This window comes from Rhamphochromis longiceps, linkage group LG3 (assembly GCF_057381845.1).
Source record: "Rhamphochromis longiceps isolate RC_006_pf linkage group LG3, R_longiceps_female_GT1.1, whole genome shotgun sequence".
Taxonomy (NCBI): Eukaryota; Metazoa; Chordata; class Actinopteri; order Cichliformes; family Cichlidae; genus Rhamphochromis; species Rhamphochromis longiceps.
In genome coordinates this window covers 58974155-58996946 of record NC_140559.1, presented here as the reverse complement: position 1 = coordinate 58996946, position 22792 = coordinate 58974155, and the positions used below count along the sequence as shown (strand labels likewise).

At 40.7% G+C, this 22792-nt stretch overlaps 1 protein-coding gene across 5 annotated transcripts in view; it reads right to left on the bottom strand.

Moving 5' to 3' along the window:
- sorcs2 (sortilin-related VPS10 domain containing receptor 2) overlaps window positions 1-22792 on the bottom strand; it is a 387417-nt gene that overhangs the window by 44271 nt on the left and 320354 nt on the right. For all 5 annotated transcript variants that reach the window (XM_085400490.1, XM_085400491.1, XM_085400492.1 and 2 more), the window contains 2 exons: window positions 20793-20911; window positions 16468-16557 (listed from right to left, as the gene is read on the bottom strand). In XM_085400490.1, coding sequence (XP_085256616.1) covers window positions 16468-16557; window positions 20793-20911 — 209 coding nt within the window. The remainder of the gene's footprint in view (window positions 1-16467; window positions 16558-20792; window positions 20912-22792) is intronic.

Genomic DNA, 22792 nt, shown 5'->3' with positions numbered 1-22792 from the left:
TTCTGGGTGACGCAGCTGAGTAGCGTTACGGCTCGTTAGCCACGGGATCAAAACGGCCGTGTCTCACACGCTAGCCCCCCCTTCCCTGCGACGCGCTACGGCAGCTCGGAAAGGTTGAGCGGACTTCTGGAGGCTCTGAGCGGTGTGTGTGAGATAGTGTTTCTGTGCCCCTCTGCTGTTTGGGATATTGAGATCGCGGGGGACTGCCGTGGAAGCAGCTAGGGGGTTCTCCGCCATTTTTGTTTGACCAGTTTTCTCCCGTTTCATGGAAAGCCAGGGAGGTCGGGGTATTACTTCCCTGATCAAGAAAAAGAAAATACGACACCTGACCTCCCTGGTGTTTTGTTACTAGAATGGGGGAGGTTTTTGTTTGTTATTTTGGCCTCGGAGACTCCGAAGCTTTTAGCTTCCCGGCTCAGCTGTGTGCTGCAAGTATTTTGCTTGGCTTGGTGAAATAAACCCCGTGAGCCTTCCAGTGACTGGTTTATGCGCGGTTACACTCTTTTCCCGTGTTCTTCCACTATTCCGAGAAAAGGTTGCACCTCTGGCCAGTGGCTATCCCGGGCTAAAGGGGACGGGGCGTAACAGTAACACAGTCTCTCTCCTTTCATCTCAAACAGCATTCTGTCCCACAGCCCCTCACCTTTTTGCATCTATCCTTCAAATCATTGCCAACTTGGGTTGATCTGATATCCTCGTGTTGGTGTTGTTCCCAGATCATCATACTAAATGTTGTTCCAGGATCAACATTGCAAGTGACCAATCAGAATGTTGTGACGTCATAGTTTTGCGACTTCGGGAAAAACCGGCGTAAAACAAAAAACTGTACTTAAGCTGCGTGAAACCGCCTCTGTCCGCCGATCAACAGACCCTGACCCTAACCCTAACTGTAACCCTTTAATAAACAGGAAGCAGAATTGATATTGTCCTTGCAACATTGGAATTTCATAAATGCACGAATGGCTTGGAGCGCAAAGGAATAACGTCACAACAATGTGATTGGTCACTTGCAATGTTGAACCTGGAACAACATTTTCATGATGGTCTGGGAACAACACCAACACGAGGATATCAGATCATCCGCCAACTTGTGGCTGCAGTTGACTATTGACAGTGCAAGCAGTCTCGACTCTGCTTTTGGCCAGATTCAGGTGCGTGTCCATATCCCGTTAAGAATGGCTTTAACTTTTCAAGTTCAAATGCAAACTGTGGCTGTTTGTGCATGGTGTGTGCATGGTGGACAAATCTCTGATCAGTTCCCCTCTTTGATGGGGAATTAATGGGAAACTGAGATGATGCCTCTGCTTTCACTGTTCTGAGATCAGTTGCCAGAACAGAACTAGGACTAGCAATTAAACAAGCACACACTGATACCTCAGCTTTCTTTGTACTAACCATCTTGGTCAACATGTGTGATGAAGATGAGTTGGGAGTAGTGTGAAAGGCACATCAGCAAGAAAAGCCTTGATGGTGCAGGGAAACCATCAGCTCCTGCTAAATCCTTCTTTATAAAACAGTCAATTTAAACAAATAAGGTGGTTTCCAAATACAACATCTTGTATTTGTTTATAATTCCATATTCACACTTATCAATGTCACACAATGCTTAAACCTATTAATTCAGATGTGATTTTAAAAATGTTAGAAATACATTTATTCTTTTTAAAATTAAGATTTAGGTCTTTTTCTGAGCTAAATAGTCCTACCCTACTGAAGCTTAAAGAGAATATAAAGTATTTAAAATGGGCTCAGTTTCAAACTTCTGCAAATAGACTAATGTGACTAATGGGGAATATTTTTCTGCAGGAGTACTTTTACTTTTTGAACCCGACAACACAAACTTTTGTGTCTTGAGGGGTTGTCATAATGTTTTCCTACTTTTGCTTGATAAATGGCTCTGAAAGAAATTCCTCCAGCAATTTTCATTGTCAGCAAATGGAAAATATTTGGGTGACAAATACAAAAGTAATATTTTACAATTCTTCAGCCGGGAAGGAGTGCAAAGAGGTGAAGATGTACAGAAAGAGTCTATCAGCATTTATTAAAGAATATCAAACAGGCAGCACGAGACAGATTAATCTGGTCTAACGTCCCTTATTAAACAGGCAACTCATTCCAACTCTAAATTAATGAGGCATACAGCAAAGTACAAGCTCTTTTTTGAGACACATAAGATTGGTGTCTGTGTGAAATTGGCTGTATGTTAGTTGGACAGGGACTATCTACGAAGTGCAACATCAAACGGCACAATACCTAAATATTCAACTGTAACTTCACTTTTTCTGTATACAGCCCATCTCTGCTGGTTCCACCTGTCCCCAGTTACTTCCCCGTGTCCTTTTTAGTCCTGGCTTTGCCTCACAGTCCTCGTCTGGATTTCTGTTTCATTTGTCTATTGGACTTTGAGTTCTTCTGGACTGTCTTATATGCTTTTTCAGCTCAGTTAAGTTTGTTTTTGTGGTCATTCTTATTCCTGCCAGTGTCTGCTAACTCAAAACAAATTAGTCTTTATTAACATCTACAGACTTCTGGCACTGCTCATGCATTAACATGCAAGACTGCTGCTCAAATTACACAAGACTGTGACAATGGCAATCAGTAAGTTAAACATTTAACCATAAAACAATGTCAAAATGCCTAATCAGCAAATCAAGTTGCCAACACTCAACCACAAACCATCAAAGAATATAACTATTATATGATGAAAGTAGAACATCGTTATGCTGCACGTTCCAGGCAGATATATTGTCATTCCTGTATAACACATTACCATGCAACACTGCCTCTAAATGAAAAAATAAATGAGCAGTCTTCATAATGACACCATCATGTTTCAGTTCAAACACAAATATTCCACCTCATTTACTTCTCCTTGCATCTTCAACTCCATATACCTTTTCTTTCTTTCTTCTTTATTCCAGTCCTCCATTAAAGCCCTGCGCTGCAGCCTGTTTTTGGCTGACAGTTCATCTGAGGCAGCAGTATGGAGCTTGGGAGGAGTTGGAACTGAAAAATGTCTAAACTTTAGCTTCCGATGCCTTTTTAACATTCAGAGATAGTCCTCCACCTACCAGAGGGACTAAAAAAACAACACAAAAAGAAGAAAAAAAACAATCATACACCAACACCAAGGACTGTTGGGGTGACAATGTAAATATATGCAGACAGTATTCATGGAAATGCTTGGGTGGAAGACCTCAATTTAGTGGCCAAACAGAGTAGGAAGGAAAAGAATATCCTGTGACTCAACTCAGGAATCGGATGTGATAAAGATGGAAAAAAGCACTGTTGTCTCAATATAGGTAAGGGTTATTAAAAAGGGAAACACATGAGCATATTTAATGGCCTGAGATACTACAGTGGGGCAAAAAAGTATTTAGTCAGCCACCGATTGTGCAAGTTCCCCCACTTAAAATGATGACAGAGGTCAGTAATTTGCACCAGAGGTACACTTCAACTGTGAGAGACAGAATGTGAAAAAAAAAATCCATGAATTCACAAGGTAGGATTTGTAAAGAATTTATTCGTAAATCAGGGTGGAAAATAAGTATTTGGTCACCTCAAACAAGGAAAATCTCTGGCTCTCACAGACCTGTAACGTCTTCTGTAAGAAGCTTTTCTGTCCCCCACTCGTTACCTGTATGAATGGCACCTGTTTGAACTCATCATCTGTATAAAAGACACCTGTCCACAGCCTCAAACATTCAGACTCCAAACTCCGCCATGGCCAAGACCAAAGAGCTTTCGAAGGACACCAGGAAAAGTATTGTAGACCTGCACCAGACTGGGAAGAGTGAATCTACAATAGGCAAGCAGCTTGGTGTGAAAAAAATCAACTGTGGGAGCAATCATCAGAAAATGGAAGACATACAAGACCACTGATAATCTCCCTCGATCTGGGGCTCCACGCAAGATCTCATCCCGTGGGGTCAAAATGATCATGAGAACGGTGAGCAAAGATCCCAGAACCACACGGGGGGACCTGGTGAATGACCTGCAGAGAGCTGGGACCAAAGTAACAAAGGTCACCATCAGTAACACACTACAACGGCAGGGAATCAAATCCCGCAGTGCCAGACGTGTTCCGCTGCTGAAGCCAGTGCATGTCCAGGCCCGTCTGAAGTTTGCCAGAGAGCACATGGATGATACAGCAGAGGATTGGGAGAATGTCATGTGGTCAGATGAAACCAAAGTAGAACTTTTTGGTATAAACTCAACTCGTCGTGTTTGGAGGAAGAAGAATACTGAGTTGCATCCCAAGAACACCATACCTACTGTGAAGCATGGGGGTGGAAACATCATGCTATGGGGCTGTTTTTCTGCCAAGGGGACAGGACGACTGATCCGTGTTAAGGACAGAATGAATGGGGCCATGTATCGTGAGATTTTGAGCCAAAACCTCCTTCCATCAGTGAGAACTTTGAAGATGAAACGAGGCTGGGTCTTCCAACATGACAATGATCCAAAACACACCGCCCGGGCAACAAAGGAGTGGCTCCGTAAGAAGCATTTGAAAGTCCTGGAGTGGCCTAGCCAGTCTCCAGACCTCAACCCCATAGAAAATCTGTGGCGGGAGTTGAAAGTCCGTGTTGCTCGGCGACAGCCCCAAAACATCACTGCTCTCGAGAAGATCTGCATGGAGGAATGGGCCAAAATACCAGCTACTGTGTGTGCAAACCTGGTAAAGACCTATAGTAAACGTTTGACCTCTGTTATTGCCAACAAAGGTTATGTTACAAAGTATTGAGTTGTATTTTTGTTATTGACCAAATACTTATTTTCCACCCTGATTTACGAATAAATTCTTTACAAATCCTACCATGTGGATTCATGGATTTTTTTTTCCACATTCTGTCTCTCACAGTTGAAGTGTACCTCTGGTTAGGGCTGAACGATTATGGAAAATAATCTAATTGCGATTTTTTGCCCCAATATTGCGATTGCGATGCGATATGCGATTATTTTTTAAGGTCTTTGTCTTCTGTATTATTAAACAAAGACAAGCAATACATCATATAGTATGGCCAATACTATATTACATTAATTTTAAACTGTTCTTTCCTGGAAGACAGACCTCTGTTATGATGACATGAGGTGATGCATGAATTGATGACTGACATTTTTATTTAACTTCTTCAATCACAACAGTATATTTGAACATACACAATAGTTTATTTTTAGCTTACAAACATCTGAGCATAAAGTGCTGACAAGGAACCCTGGTGTAAACATTAAAATGAAAGTCAGTACAATGTGCAGATTGCAGAAATATACATAAAAAAAAATCAGTGGCTTTACCACACTCAGTTTTTCGACATCTGTGAACTACTAGACAGTCATTCAATTAAAAAATAATATTAAATAAATAAAACTAATAAATAAAAAATACACACATCTTACTGATCTTTGCAGTCAGTAACATTACACATAAAGTGCAAACATAATAGCAATTGTATAAACACACACACAAACACGCCTTTAAAGTTTAAAGGCGTGAAATTGGACGGTCTAGCCTTCTGATTAGCGTCACCGCTGTCTCGGTGGAGTTTAATAAACTCGGCCGTCTGCTTCTTGCTATCTAAAATATAACCAGACACTGGTGTAAATTCTCGACTGTCTCATACTTCTGTTTAATAAGTTTTCTGTTTGACGTTTAGTCAGCTGTGTGAAAACCAAGGAGGAACCCACCCGGGGGATTAATAAAGTTTTATTTTATCTAATCTAATAACTTTAATCTCAGCCAAACCGATTTACTCACGAACAAACAAAACACTGAAAAAAGCCCAACAATAACATTTTTAGGTTGTCTAAGTGACTTATATATTACGTTTAACCCGAGCAGCGAAAGTCCGCGGTGATCTGAAAATGATGTGCCGGGAGTTGTGCCGTTCTCGGCCGCATCAGTAACCCTCGAGGTCCCGGCTAGCTGTCGAGCTGGTGGGTAGCAGACGCCTCTGAAAACGTCGAAGCACTTTTGCAAATATGGGATATCTTGATAAACCGAGCAGATATTTGATGTTTACACAACTACTTTCTCGCCTGAAAATATGTTAAAAGTTTATTTTGTGACCCAGAAAGATTAGTATGAGTAATTTTAAAACTTAGTAGCGGCCGCCATTGCTGGAAACTGGAGTTTGGCTGGGCCGCGCTATGAATTCTGGGATATGGTAGTAATTTGGACAGCCTTATAATCGCAGTATAATCGCAGCCTTTGCGGTTAGAAAATTGCACTTGATCATGTCGCGATATTATCGCAAATGCGATATATCGTTCAGCCCTACCTCTGGTGCAAATTACTGACCTCTGTCATCATTTTAAGTGGGGGAACTTGCACAATCGGTGGCTGACTAAATACTTTTTTGCCCCACTGTATGTCCCACATTTTTTTTTCATCAATAAATCCTTATTGTAACAAGGATACATGCAATCTTAATTGTCTTTTAATTTTTAACACAAAAACAAAAAGCAGAATTGGTGAACAAAAAAAAGCCCAAAAGCGTTTTTGGTCGTTTCAATGTGGACACACAACTCTGTGAAAATGATTGAATCAGAATCAGAATGGGTTTATTGCCAGATGTTGAGGTTTACAACATTAGGAAATTGCTGCGGTGCTTCAGTGCAAACAATAAGAATTAACTAGTGTGGACGTGTACCGTTTTCAGACGAAAACGCTGTTTTCAAATCTATCTGGGCTAGTGTGGATGTAGCCTTAGTGGGTTACCATGTGGCTGTGAGTGTCCTTTCCACACTCACATGCTTGATTTGCCTGCCTGATTGCGTGAGGCTGATCTGCCAGTCAACGATCAAGAATTCTGGAAATTGGCAGATTCTGGTCCCTTGTGGTGGGTGAAACTCTTGAAGTGGCAACCACTAGTGCTGAAAAATGAAGCAATTACAGAACTGATAGTTTCTCAGGTTCCCACTTGAGGCTTGTACTCATAGACTCCCATGTGTGTAAAAAAAACAAAAAAAAACAAAAAACAAAACAGCCCCTCCATTAAAAAAACATTTGCTTAATATATACAGTAAAACCTCTTTACTCTAAGCTAGTAAAATACCTGAAGATTTTCATGAAATTAAATCTGCCATACGCTATAATATTAAAGTTCATTTGATGATCTGAACATTTTAGAGTAATAAATATGAAAGGAAGGAAGAGGGAAAATATTCTTTCACAGCGGTGTATTTCACTGTGTACTTGATCCAAACTCAGCACAGTGCTAATAACACTAGAAAGGCAAAGGCAGAACACTATAATGAGACGGTGCAGAATGTAAAGCTCAATTTACATTTACACATGAAAGGAAACTGTCTGGGTGCACATCCTGAAAAATCTACCAACCCTGTGTGGAGCAAAAACAAACCACAAGAATGAGTGAAAATAAGGATCCCCTGACTTTAAATTGTACACACTAGCAGAAGGAGGCATAAAATAAAATGAGGAAATTGTGAAAGTGAAAGATGTTTTCGTACATCTTGTTTTACATTTAGGTGAAAGAGACAGCAGGTTTTAATAATGTTATCAGACAACATTCACTATTAAAGGCATACGTACAAGACTGACCATCAATCATCTCACCCTTGCATATCCTAACAATCCTTTGTTTTGGATTTTCACAGTGACTTATACATTGTGTGCTCTGACTGCCTTGCTTCAGCCGTGCCTCCTAAAAGTTTTGTTTCCATACGTTGATGTTTACAGTCTATAGTAAAAGTATAGTAAGAGAAAAAGGTTTAACAGTAATCACTTATAATCATGTAGCCATGATTGGTGTACAAGCCTGTGACCACAGTGTCTACATGGATCACTGAGAACAATAGCTGAGAAGTCTTACAAAGGCAGGACAACCATGTTGGTCATGTTACCAAATACTTCATTCCTTGATTTATTTATTTTTTCCCTGTCTTACCTTTTCAGGCAGCCATTCAGAAACATACAACAGGAGCTCTAAATGGTTACCATTGTGATGAAGTACACTAAAGGATTCACTCAAATATCCAAATAATTGAATTCAGGTGTTTCAATTACTGCCATGGCCACAGTTGAATAAAACCAAGCAGCTATGGACTGATTCTTATATAGCGCTTTGCTATTCTCCCAGAGTAATCAAAGCGCTCTATACAACGTCCCACATTCACTTTCTTCTAAGCTTTTAGTGCCTCCTAGCTAACATTCATACTCCAATGGATGGATCGGAGAGCAACTTGGGGTTAGTATCTTGCACAAGAATACTTGGCATGGCCTGCTGTACTTCCTGAGCTACAGCCACCCTGCAGCTAGGCATATGCTCAGAAGCGTAGTGGTCACATACAATCACAGAGTGGGGTCAGCGGATGCTGAGACACAATCCCTCCTCTCACCTCATCTAACACCTCAGCTTGTTCCTTTCTCTTTGACCAACAGTACCACAGTTTCCACTGGCACCCTGCTGGCCATCAGGGTGGAAACTGAATTGAAAACACGAGTGTCTTAAATTGAATTTCAGGCCACGTGCTAAAAGCAAATGCTTGGTTGACATGTGAAGGAGATTTATAAACTTCTATTACTTATGCCCGTTCTCAATACTCCTGCCGGTGGCTCATGTACAATTATTTCAGACATCTTTCTGACAGATTATACTCCATCACTGTCCCATTTCCTACAGTAACATCACTGAGCCTTGGTCAGAATGGTGCGAGGAACGTCTTGCTCATTTAATTAATGGGAAAAAAAAAAAGAAAAAAAAGGACAACATCTGATGCCAGATTTCCCCCGGCAGTCAGCTGGGACATAATAGCCTCTTCAGTGGGCTCACCCTCTCTCAGCAGCTTTGAGCTCATTTCCTTTCACACTCTAACAGATCCCATTAATCACATTAAAATCCCCATCATGCCCCGTGGACATTACTGAATTCAGTAAAGAGGTCTTTGATACAGTCGGCCCACACATTTCAGCTTTCTAAAAGATTTAACTGCTTTAAGATCTCATCCAGCTGTCTTACACATACCTCTTAAAGATAAAATCAATTCTCTTAGTAATTATAAGCACTCACTCAAAATGCTTACAGGTCAAGCTTTTATTTCTAAATACTGAAAAATTAGCTGTCATGGGTCACAGAGTTTTGACTGTTGTCCTGATGTGAAAAAGTCAGATTATTTTTTAAGATATTATTTTTATTTCACATTTATTATGTACTGCTTCTTCACTGCAGCATTCTGCCTCTGCAGCAGAACACACCCTTGCAATCCTGAAATGTGGTATTGACAGCCACAAGTGTTTCTTTGGACTTCTGGCTTCACAATGTCATTGACAGCTCCTGAGATTGTTTGATTTTCATTTTATTCAACTCAGCTTGTACCTGGTAATACAGATGCACATAGGATTCTTATACATCCTATTCTGTCCCCTGCGTGCGTGGTTCTGTTGCACGAAGTGACAGATAGCTAAACATATGCAGCAGGCACTGAAAGCGTTAAATGATGAGTCAGATGTGGAAGTAAAGTTGAGGGCTGTTTACTTGTTTGTCTTCACCAATGTACATCTTACAGTGCTTTCCCAGAGCTTGTGAAACTACAAAAATACAAAACAGAAATATGCTCAATGAAAATAAAGAATTATGCACAAGCCAAGCCACAGAAAAATTCACTTGACGGTAGTCTCCAAGCTAACCACTAGGAGATGCTAAAATGCTTAATGTGCACATAACATTATACATCCCATTTAACAGACTTTAAGTCTCTCATATCTAAAGACATTAGAGTCATAATAAACTATTCATGTATCTTATAATGAGATTCCTTTTAGGATTACTTTCCAGTCGTGTTGTTAGAAATTTACAAGAAGAAAAACTGGAATAATGGAGCAGCAGCACGAGGACGTTTAGCCCACAGCTGACCTTGTGTTTGGAATGGGTGGTTCTGGAAAAACACTCCTTGCACACAAATAATCTCTGACTCAACATGTCACCAATTAAGGCAAATGGAGAGTGTTGTTTGTTGACAAATTCTTCAATTTCAATTTTATTTCTACAGCACCAAATCACAACAACAGTTGTCTCAAGGCGCTTTATGTTGTAAGGTAGACCCTACAAAAATACATACAGAGAAAAACCCAGCAATCACATGACCCCCTATGAGCAAGCACTTTGGCGACAGTGGGAAAGAAAAACTCCCTTTTTACAGGAATAAATCTCCAGCAGAACCAGGCTCAGGGAGGGGCGGCCATCTGCTGTGACCAGTTGGGGAGAGAATTCTCTTGCATATGTATAACTATTACACATGCAAGTCCAGAAAGTTTAAATAAAGTTGTTGTTTTTTTTGTGGTTTTTTTGTTTTTTTAACATTTATGCATCCATTCCCTTCCACCTATCCAGTTCAGGGTCATGAGGGCTGCAGACTTTCCCAGCTATCATAGGGCAAGAGGCAGAGTACACCCTGGACAGGTCGCCAATCTGTCGCAGGGCTAACACAGAGAGACAGACATTCAGTCATTTTAAGTAACCTTAATACATCTACTTATATCAAAAGCCTGACATGTTCAACAGAAAACATCTGTTTTCTGGTAAAATGAGGCATTTAATAAAACCAAATATTCAGTTCCGTCATCTACAGTATGCCCTACAGCTATTACCTCATTTAGTTGTTTTTATTTTTATTTTGAGATTAAAGTAAAAAAATCTTTGATTTTGCCACTTACATACACCCTACAGCCTGTCTTTCTCCTATGAAATTGGCTGCACATAAAAATAAAGCCTCATTTTACAGCTTTATCACTCTTCAGAAATTCTGCTTTAGAGAAACTTATTGTGCTGTAGCTGCATGCCTCTATTCATTCAGATGGGTATCTGTTGTCTCGTAAGTCTTTACTGGCTTGTGGATTCAAATAACACAGGGTTTTTTTGTGTTTTTGGTTTTGTTTTGTTTTTTTTAAAAATAGAAAGTGTGTCATTGCAACTAATGTGTATATACATACAGTTAGGCCCATAAATATTTGGACAGAGCCAACATTTTTCTAATTTTGGTTCTGTATATTAGCACAATGAATTTTAACCAAACAACTCAAATGCAGCTGAACAAAAATATTAAAAATGTGATGAACTAAAGCATTTTTAACAATATCCCTTCATTTCAGGGGCTCAAAAGTAACTGGACAAATAAATGATTGATAATAAAATGTTATAAATGAACATTTTATTAACAGTTATTTATTTGTCTAGAAAACCCTATGCTGGCAACAACAGCGTGAACTCTTAAACTCATGGACATCACCAGATGCTGGGTTTCCTCCTTTTTTATGTTCTGCCAGGCCTTTACTGCAGCTAGTTTCAGTTGCTCTTTGTTTGTTGGCCTTTCTGTCAGAATGTCTGTGAAGGTTCTCAGTCATCCAGGTCATCGTAGTCAAAGGAGCTTGCAAAGAAAAGCGTCTGGACTTCTTTAAGTTACTTGAAGACGTTTCACCTCTCATCCGAGAAGCTTCTTCAGTTCTGAGGTCAAATGGTGGAGAGTCCCAGATATAAACCTAGTGGGAGTTTCCCCCCACAGAGGGACAAAAGGACTCCCTGATGATCCTCTAATCGCCTGAGCCAAGGTGTGAAACTGGGTGTGGGTCCCAATCAGCCAGAGTTTCGGGTGAGTTCATTGTGAAACCTGGCCCCACCTTATCATGCGAATTCCTGAGATCAGCTGGCCCAGGATGTGAGTGGGCGTTAAGGCGTCTGGGGAGGGAACTCAAAACTGGATTATAGATGGCAGACAGTTGGTGTCGTAAACCCCCGCCTCTGTTCAAAGATGGTCACTCACAGTGGACATAGATGGCTTCTTTCACTCCTCTTTCAAACCATCTGTCCTCTCTGTCCAAAATGTGAACATTGGCATCCTCGAAAGAGTGTCCTTTATCCTTAAGATGCAGATGGACTGCTGAGTCTTGTCCTGTGGAGGTGGCTCTTCTGTGTTGTGCCATGCGCTTGTGAAGTGGCTGTTTGGTCTCTCCAATGTAGAGGTCTGAGCATTCCTCGCTGCGTTGTACAGCATACACCACATTGTTAAGTCTGTGTTTTCGAGTTTTGTCTTTCGGGTGAACCAGTTTTTGTCTGAGTGTGTTGCTGGGTCTGAAATACACTGGGATGTCATGCTTGGAGAAAACTCTCCTGAGTTTTTCTGATACACCGGCTACATAGGGGATGACAATGTTGTTGCGTCTGTCTTTCTTATCTTCCCTCGCTGGTGTCTGATCTTCTTTTCTGTGCCTCTTTGCTGACTTTAAGAACGCCCATTTAGGATAGCTGCACGTTTTGAGTGCTTCCTTTACATGTGTGTGTTCCTTCTTTTTTCCTTCAGGCTTAGAGGGAACATGTTCTGCACAGTGGTGTAGGGTCCTAATTACTCCAAGTTTGTGTTCCAGAGGGTGATGGGAGTCAAAGAGGAGGTACTGGTCCGTGTGTGTGGGCTTCCGGTAAACTTCGATGTTGAGGTTGCCGTTCTCTTCAATGTGCACGGCGCAGTCCAGGAAAGGCAAACAGTCGTCCTTTGTGTCTTCCCTGGTGAACTTGATGTTTTTATCCACAGCGTTAATGTGCGCAGTGAAGGATTCCACTTCTTGTGTCTTGATTTTGACCCAGGTGTCGTCTACATATCTGTATCAGTGGCTGGGTACTCTTCCTTTGAAAGAGCCAAGAGCCTTCCTTTCCACTTCCTCCATGTAAAGGTTGGCTACAATAGGTGACACGGGGGAGCCCATGGCACAGCCATGTTTTTGTCTGTAAAAGCCTTCGTTGTATTTGAAATATGTAGTGGTGAGTCAGCAAAGAGGCACTGAAAAGAAGATCAGACACCAGCGAGGGAGGATAAGAAAGACAGGCGCAACAACATTGTCATCCCCTATGTAGCCGGTGTATCAGAAAAACTCAGGAGAGTTTTCTCCAAGCATGACATCCCGGTGCATTTCAGACCCAGCAACACGCTCAGACAAAAACTGGTTCACCCGAAAGACAAAACGCCAAAACACAGACTTAACAATGTGGTGTATGCTGTACAGTGCAGCGAGGAATGCTCAGACCTCTACATTGGAGAGACCAAACAGCCACTTCACAAGCGCATGGCACAACACAGAAGAGCCAGCAGTCAGCAGTCCATCTGCATCTTAAGGATAAAGGACACTCTTTTGAGGATGCCAATGTTCACATTTTGGACAGAGAGGACAGATGGTTTGAAAGAGGAGTGAAAGAAGCCATCTATGTCCACTGTGAGTGACCATCTTTGAACAGAGGCGGGGGTTTACGACACCAACTCTCTGCCATCTATAATCCAGTTTTGAGTTCCCTCCCCAGACGCCTTAACGCCCACTCACATCCTGGGCCAGCTGATCTCAGGAATTCGCATGATAAGGTGGGGCCAGGTTTCACAATGAACTCACCCGAAACTCTGGCTGATTGGGACCCACACCCAGTTTCACACCTTGGCTCAGGCGATTAGAGGATCATCAGGGGGTCCTTTTGTCCCTCTGTGGGGGGATACTCCCACTAGGTTTATATCTGGGACTCCCCACCATTTGACCTTAGAACTGAAGAAGCTTCTCGGATGAGAGGTGAAACGTCTTCAAGCAACTTAAAGAAGTCCAGACGCTTTTCTTTGCTTTCTGTCAGAAGTTTAGTCTTCAACAAGTGAAATACATAGTTGGGTTGAGATGGGGTGACTGACCTAGCCAATCAAGACATTTCCACTTCTTTGCTTTAATAAACTCCTGGGATGCTTTGGCCGTATATTTTAGGTCATTGTCCATCTGTATTATAAAACACTGCCCAATCAATTTGACTGCACTTAGCTGGATTTGAGCAGACAGTTTGTCTCTGAACACTTCAGAATCCACTCAGCTCCTTCTGTCCTGTGTTACATCATCAATAAACACTAGTGTCCCAGTGCCACTGGCAGCCATGCACACCCAAGTCAGCAGACTGCTTCCGTAGGACCTACTAGGCACCAACAAGACACTGTCTGGTCAATGATACACTGATAGTTAAAGTGTTAAAAACCCCAGAAACATGATCACATTCCGAGTGGCCAGAGGAGATGGAAGCAGAGCAAAAAGGAACAATTATTACTTGTGATTTCACACCTGTGTGGGTGTGTGTGGGTGGGTGTGTGGTTAATCCATCACTTGGGTCAGGTCTCACAGGACACAGTAAAACTGCTTTCTCTCATGGCCTCTGCATTTTTTATCTGCCAACCTTTCAATTATTAACAGTGGAAAAACATGGAACCCCTTACTCACACACACACTTTCTCCTCATCTTCCCCCTTCAGTCTCTCTCTCACCATCCCTCTCGCCTGTCTCTGTTTCTTTGCCCTGACACCCCACCCCATGTCGCTCGACCTAAAAGCTTCGCAAAGCGTGACCTATCTGCTCACCCAAGTAAGAGGACACATGTAGAGAGACAGAGGGAGCGATGAGCATGAGAGTAACTAGGGCATATTTTATCTAAACAGATACTTACACACACACATACTTACACACAAACTAATTTATCCACTGGCTTCCCATTACAGCAGATCCCCAGATGTGTGTTTGTCTGTGTAATTCAATTCCTTTCACCTTAAGGATCACGGAAATTGTGGAGCTCTTGGTGCTGAAGTAGCCAGACAATTCAGGTTATAAGATTTCTGTAAGTGGTGGGGTTAGTATTTTACGTATTCGTGTTGCTAAACACCTTGCATAAGATTATCAGTGACAGACTAACAATCGCAGTGTCTGGCTAAAAGGGCTTAGTTTAAAGCCAAGAAAAATAAATAAATAAAAACAAAAATCTTGAAAGATTTCCTCAGGCTTACCATGCAATCAGATGAGTTCAATAGCACTCTGGCAAGTGTCACACTAAAATGGTTCCCTGTGCAGCTGATGCTGACAGCAAAGGTTCCAATACTGGCCTGTATTGAAGTGGAGCTCATTTATCCTCTCTGGCTATGTGAGTGACATAAGATGCTGCTGGATCAATGCTGAGGTGTGAATATTTTATGGAGGTTATCATGTATCAGGGCAGTTCCAGGATTAATTTGAGTGCAGGTAGTGTACTATCACTTGAGTCCAACAAAGAAGTGGAACATATTGGAACAAGGGGTTTGATTTTAAAAGTTTTGAATCCATAGAGTTAGGAACATGAAATTTCACACTAAACCCTTTGTATGGGGAATGGGACACATTTACAGTATATCATTCTAGCATGCCTTCCTGTGTCTGAACAGATAATAACAGAACTTTGAAATAATGGACCTTCCATGATTCTCAGTTACCTGCAACAGTCTGTGGACTGTGGACTTTCTATTTCAAGGATACACAATGGATTTCAGCAAAAAATCCAAAGAATGTGATGGTTCAAATGCATTGCTTGTCTACTCCTGGCATCAGTGAGAATATTATTAGCTTAGAAATTTAGTGCAGCGCAGCATGATACAGACTTGAACATAAATTATACATTAAGATATAAAAAAAATAAAAATACACACATATAGTGTTTTGATAGTGAAAGGATTACCAAGCAGTAGATGAGGTCAATGAGACTGACCTAGTTAGTCACATGGCTGTTTTCAAATCCTCAGTTATAGGATAAAACATAGTAACGTATGTGTAATGTGAAAGGGTACTTCAAGAGTACTTCCACCAGGGCAGGGATAGCTCAGTAGGTAGAGTGGTGGCCCCATGATCGGAAGGTCGGGGGTTCGACTCCACTGAACGGCTACCCTGAGGTACCCCTGAGCAAGGTACCGTCCCTACACACTGCTCCCCGGGCGCTGCATTGGTGGCTGCCCACTGCTTCACTGGGTGAATGGGTTAAATGCAGAGGAACTATTTCCCTATGGGGACTAACACGCACACTTTACTTTACACTTTTTACACACTTTACACTTCACCAGTAAATCAAGTAATCACACAGCAAATATGTATAAGTAATGTGGTGTGTACAAGGAGTGGTAGGCCAGTCTGGTCTAATTTAATGAACTCACATAGGTGAGTATCCCAAACTTTTCTGGTACTGTCTTATTTAAATTCATCATTTCCAAGTAAATGTTGTAACCGTGTGTGCTGATACACGGGTATATATGGTGTACGCTAGTCCCTCAAATATTGTACAAGATACAATAGTGCGGGGCTCTAGCGATGGAGTATCATGAAATACTGTTGTGAACCTGGTCACACATGGAATGTGAGCATAAGTGTGTGCAAATATCAGAATACAAACTGCAGTTCACTTAATGGTGTGGGTTTCATCAGTAATGACTTTACAGAACCTACACATTTAATGTCAAAAGTAAAAATAAATCTGATTCCACTGAATTCTTGTAATTATTCTTAGCTAAACAACTATAAATGAAAGTGTTCAAAACACTGATCCCTGAGGGATGCGTGCATAATTCAGACTGAGAAGTCTTTCAGGGAGCAAACTGTGTCAACCTTAAATCAATATTAGCAAAAGATGCACCAATTTTCTCGTCCATTACCTTTGGTAAGGCATACTTAGGAAACCTCATCTGGACAAATTCATTCCGTCGGTAGGACACATAGTGCTTGGTCCGATTGCCTGTGGTGACCTGGGAAATAAGCAAAAACAACAGCAACAGCATGAATAACAGTCTAACAGTTCTACAGTTATAATATAGTCAAACAGTTTTAAATTTTTTATAGACATACGACCCATAAGTATATTACTTTAAAGGGAAAGCTGCTGAATGCACTGAGATTAAAAACGAGGCAAGAGTGAAACAGAAAACAATTTGAGTGACACAGCATCAAGAGACATATTAAGGCTGAATTCATCCAGTCATTTAAATATTGTCCTGCAGAAAAACAATCAAATGTTCAACATCTGCAAATGTCCAGCTGACTAATTGTGGAGGTGGAGGTGCACAGTTCACCATCTGTTGCCGGTGACTCAGTCTGTGCTGATAGGTAAATGCAAAGAAACTCCTGCGCATTGCACAGACCTTGGCATTCAACTCACAAATGGGTAAAAGGCTGAATCATGCCGTCGTCCTGCTGAGTGCTCAGACGATGAAAAAGCTCACATAGCACGAACCAGAATACTACAGTTTAGCAGAGGAAGTTGGGAGAAAAGAAACCGCACTGGTGACTGACAGTGGATTGGAACAAGAGCTGAATGTGTCATATCCCAAGTGACAGGCTCAGAAATGAGTTAACCATGTTCTGAAACAGGTGAGCAGCACTGAAACTCCTTTTTTTTTTTGTGTTAAAAAAAACCCCATTTTTTCTTTTGTCAAAATAAAAAGGAAAGGTTTATAACTTTGCATTCAGTGCTTCTATTTTTGACTTTGCCTTTTTTCCCTTCATGGAGATGTCAGTCTCTGTCATCTGAGTTCAGACTGAGCTGTGATTATTGCCATTGCTTGTGATTGAAAGGAGCAGGTAAGTTCCACTTTTCTTTAATGATAAGCATTGCAGAGGGATCAAACAAAAAAAGCCATTTTTAAAAAATGAGAGCTACTGAAGAAAGTGTCATGGACTGAGGTTTCAAAAGGAATCACTTTCTAAAGGACGGCTGGCAGAGTGGGATGAGAGCTGCATTCTCAGCTCTGACTCTGCATATTTATGTAGTGCCTTAATGTTGGAAAAGTACCCCGAAGATCTGTTTATACCATTAAGATTTTTTTTTTTGGACAAAATTTATACAAAGAGCCAGAGTTTCTTGTGTTTGTGAAACTTGTGTGAATAGCTGAATGTCAGAGGTTCAGTACTTCATTGCAAATCAATAAACTTGTCAGTTTCAGAAAGAAATGTTTTGGGTGAACCCCCAGCAGCTGAAAGGATTAGGACTGCAGGCTGCCAGTTGTTGAAAACGCCTTCACTTAAAATAACAAACAGGAAACCAGCAAACTAAATGAAACCCAAAATCATAATAAAAGAACAGAGCACAGTAAGGAACATGTGAACAAGAAGTTACTAGACAACAACCAACCAACTGAAGGAAGGGTTAAAACAAACAGGTGAACTTAATGAACAATGAAGGGCTTTAAAAAACTGAAAACCTCACGGGAAATGTTCACCACATAACAGCACACTGAAAGGAGAAAAAATAAAAAAAAGACTGACAAAGCACATGAAAAGCTGGCAATGCAAGTGACAAGATGTATTTGGTCTATCATCACCTCCAGTTTTTTTCTTTGTCTATATGTACCTTGTTTTAGTTTCTGTACTCAGTATAGAGACTTGTGTTTAGGTATCATAATCCACAACACACTTTTTACATTAATTCTCAAAGTGTGGAGCTCTGAAAACTAATTTTCCAAAAGGTATTCCATTATTTGCTGTTCTGGACGCTTTCAAATCTACATAGTTATTCAGTTAGGTTTGAGATTATTCTAATTAGGACCTCATAGATTAAAGGTGACCAGTCAGAGCACTTTGTATCGTACTGTATTGTATTGTACTTGATGCATGCTCAATCATCCAGGTAAGTCGATCACAAAAGGTTGATTCTGTTCATCTGGACGTAGCGTTTTCAGTGGAAGAAACGTTTCATCACTCATCCAAGTGACTTCTTCAGTCTCAGTTGACTGCAGGTTTCCCCAGCCGTATAAACACTACATTTGCACAATAACTGAAACCATCTTTTGCCATCTTACAAAGCTGTGATTGCAGCCATTCCCCAACTCTCTCTGTTAATGGTATTCATGGCCTTTGATCAATGGGTTTTGATCAGTTGTTGATCAATGGTTATGATAATTTTCATATTAATGATCAAGGAACAGACCTCACCTTATAAAGTTGGGGATGAAAGTATCAACAATTACTTTAAAGGGAAAGTGACACATGCAGTAAATGTTCGCACACATACATCACTCACAGAACTGCCAGGTGTTGGGTTTCATTATAGGTAAACACGTAAGAACTGCTAGTAAAGATTGTTTGAGGTGTTGTTCTTCAAACCTGATATCTGTATGTAATGCTTGAAATATTAGGAGGATTATCCCTTAAGGATAATGGGCCAGTCTACAGTGACCTGATGAGTTTTCATTCTTCTCACAGATGCAAACACTCATGCACACATAACTTTACACATAGGGGGACAACACCCAGAGAGAGCAACTTTGTCCTACTGTGGAGATTGTCCTCTAGCATACCAGCTCATGTCTATTCTCCATGCAAATAGAATTGAACTATTGGCCACTGCAGAGTGTGCAGTACTGTACTGCATGGCAAATCAATTATAGACAAGATTAATTCCGCACACTATCACGAATAGAAATTCTTTTTCCATTTCAAGTGACAGCACTGTATGTTATCTGGGCAGCAAGAGTTTATCAGTAAAACAGACATAAAGCTGCAAATTCAGCTGTAAGCGCAAACACAGCTGCAACTGAATAGATACACTGACAGATACAACATATACACAAATGCTGAAAGAGAAATAACTGGGGAGATGCAGGTTTAAAAAAAAAAAAAACTTGCTCAGTTTTTCCTTACTAGTATTATGTATATAGAACTATCTCATAGTATAAGACTTTAACTTTGTTGTTTATTGCTTTTTTATTGTAGACTGTAGTAATTTTATTCTTTTATTCTGCTGATTTAATGCAACAGTTTCTCTCGTGGGATCATTAAAGTATCTATCTACAGAGTGCTGGAAAGTAAATGCAACAAAAGCCACAGTATAGGTGCCTCTGCCTCGACCCTTGGAGGCTGCCTAGATTTTGGGTCCACTTTAGAGACGTACAGTACAAAGAATGTATTAGTCAGGAGACAAGTTTTGTTTCTGGCAAAAAAGAGGAAGAAAATAGAAGTTTTCACTATTTCACTAAGCTCGGGAAAAGATCATAATATCAATCATAATTTTTTCCTGAGACCTATGCATAACCTGAAATCTCAATTTGACTGTAATGCAGACTATATGATTATAATTCTGATAACACTCTAGCTTAAAATAATGTTTAAGCTTGGCTAAGCGATGCAATTTATCAGTATCACATCTTGAACACCCTGTGATAAGAAAAATACTAGCTTGAGAAAAATGTATTGTTCAATTTTTAATCCATCTATAAAATGATGGCCTCTACGGTTGAGTGACCAACGGATAATCCTCCTTTTGAAGTTCAGTTACTGTTTTCTAGCTCACCCCTGCATTTCCTGTCTCATGTTTTCCATATCATATAGCTTAGTGGTCAGGTTGCTGTTTGCATGTTCTTCCCATGTCTTTGTGGGTTCTCTCCAGGTACTCTGGCTTCCTTCCACAGTTCAAAGGGTTATTGAGTGATTCTAAATTGCCCATAAGTGTGAATGTGAATCAACATGGTTGTCTGTCTCTCTGTGTTAGCCCTGAAACCTGTTTGCGGTTGCAGGGCTGGAATAGGGTCCAGACTTCCTGAATTGGACAGGCAGAGGAGAACAGATGGACTATATGATCATGCAAATGCATAGGTGTACACATTTCCTCTCCCACAACACAAATAGTATTTATTAAATGTGTACAAAAATGCTGTCTACTGTGTGAAAAGCTGAACGAGTTCAAATGGAACAAAGACAAAACAATAACCTGCAACACGAGACATTAAAATAGAATTTGAAACCATCAGAGGAGCAATTCCTGTCTTCTCATTAATGCAGCAGTCAGATGTAATGTTGAGAATATTAGGTGCTGTGGAATCTAACAAATGCATCAGACAAAATGGAGTGGATACGTGACAGGATTTAAAATTTAGTTTGAATAGAATGGCAGTAGTCTGGAATATGAGAGAAGATAAGTGACATTTATATAGCACAGTGTTTCAAAGTGTAAAATAAAAACATTCATGCACATGTATTCCTCTTTTACCTTGACAAATACGTAGTCATCCTGCACCAGCAGCGAGTTGTGATCAATTTTTCCAAGGAACTGTGCCGTCACCATTTTGTCCGAGCAGTTCTGAATGAGGCAGGTGACATACAAGTAGCCTGGAGTGACATGGACAGCAACAGGACAGGAAACAGTGACACAGTCAGGAAACAGGAAGGGATAATTACTGCTGGAAATTTTAAACAAAACACATTGGCATTCTAGAATATCTTGTTAATAATTGCAATGCATCTTTGTAATTTCTGCCCCCACACCCTTGAACAGGTCCAGGCAGATCATGGATCCTCTCTGTGCCTTGCTCTGCCTGACGTCTCTTCCTGTTAAAAGTTCTTCCTTCCCACTGTCACCAAGGGCTTGCTTACCAGATGGTTGGTTTTCACTTTTGTTGGCCCATAAAGTCCCTCAACTGGACTATTTTGAAAACACATTATAAAACTGAATAAAATATAGTGTAAAATATATTTTTTATTATGTCTCAGCTACTTAATATCTGATGTGTTTAAATGTGTTGTAAAAATAAAGTAACTTAACTTGAGTAGGTTGAATATTCACAGAGATTTATGATTATTCAAACAGCATTCACAGTAATGGTACTTATACTGTACATGGAAGCTAAATACAACTATAGCTTTTAGCTGACATAATAAAAACTGTGTAATCTATGTTAAGTAGAGAAAGTAAAAGAGAAAAGGCTCAAGAATGGGGAAAAAATAGGATAGAATACAACAGAAATAAGCATAAGCTGAAGACTGCAGCTTCTGCTTTTCTGTGGCTGGCTGTTAGAGAGAGTGGAAGAAAATGTATGAGAGGAAAAACTAGGCGAAAAGAAAAATGGAGACATCATTTTCCAGACTCTATAAGATATGACAACTTCCCCATAGACATACAGTCGTTCTAGGATCCAAATGGCCAGGAGGGATTACCCTCACACAGGCACACAGAGAGGCTAGCGCATGGTGCAAAGCTCAACCACTATTGAATTTCAACCAGCAGCTGCATCAGCAGCATCGACTCCTGAAATGCAGCCGCTATGTTCCCCCCAAAGGTGACAAGCTGGCAATAGAGAAAATACTCACACACACACACACACACACACACACAACTTCACACTCTCAAGCCTGCATCCACACATGTGCGAGGTTAGCAGTTCAGATGCACTGGCTGAATCCACATTTATGGTTTGACCTTCAATTGATTACATCAGACACTCGGAAATAAGTTAAAAGTATCAGCTCAGATATAACTTAGAGCTTAACAGCATCTGAAGTGAATTAGACATTCATCAAACTGACCTTGATCTTTCAAAAATACAGGTTCTTACAGGACTCACTGAAACTTCAAATCACCATATGGCAAACAGAATCTATGCTTACTTCTCACACATGTTTAACATAAAAAAATAGATGATAGAAAATAGACTCAAAGAATTTCACACATAACTTTGGAAGTACTAACAATTACTACGACCAGATAATGAAACAAAGGGCTTCAAGCTACGTCACGGAGGGCAACTTAAACTGTGTGTCACATATATCAGTGCTGCTTCTGCCCTGCATCAGTGCCTTCTGTTTCAATTCATCCACCAACCTCCACCAAAGCTCAAGAAGAATCACTCCCTCGTTTCTGCGAGAGGCCTGGGAGCCTGAAGGTCTTGCACAGTATCTTTCCATTTCCCAAGACTGTGCGGTTCTGCACAGATATCTCAGATGTCATTCCTGGAATCTGCTGATCTGCTGGGTCACTGCTCCAAGTGTTCCAGTTACTATGTGGACCACTGTTGCCTAAACTTTCCAAATTGTCTCTCAGCCCTGGTATTTGCATTGTTTTTCATTCTTCTTGTGTTTCTTGTTCCTGATGTTGCTATCACTTGGTATCGCTACATCGAACACTACGACTGTCTTCCTCTGCTTGTCCACCACTACTATTTCTTGGTTGGTTGCCCATCACCCGTTTGTCTGTCTGTATGTGGAAGTTCCACA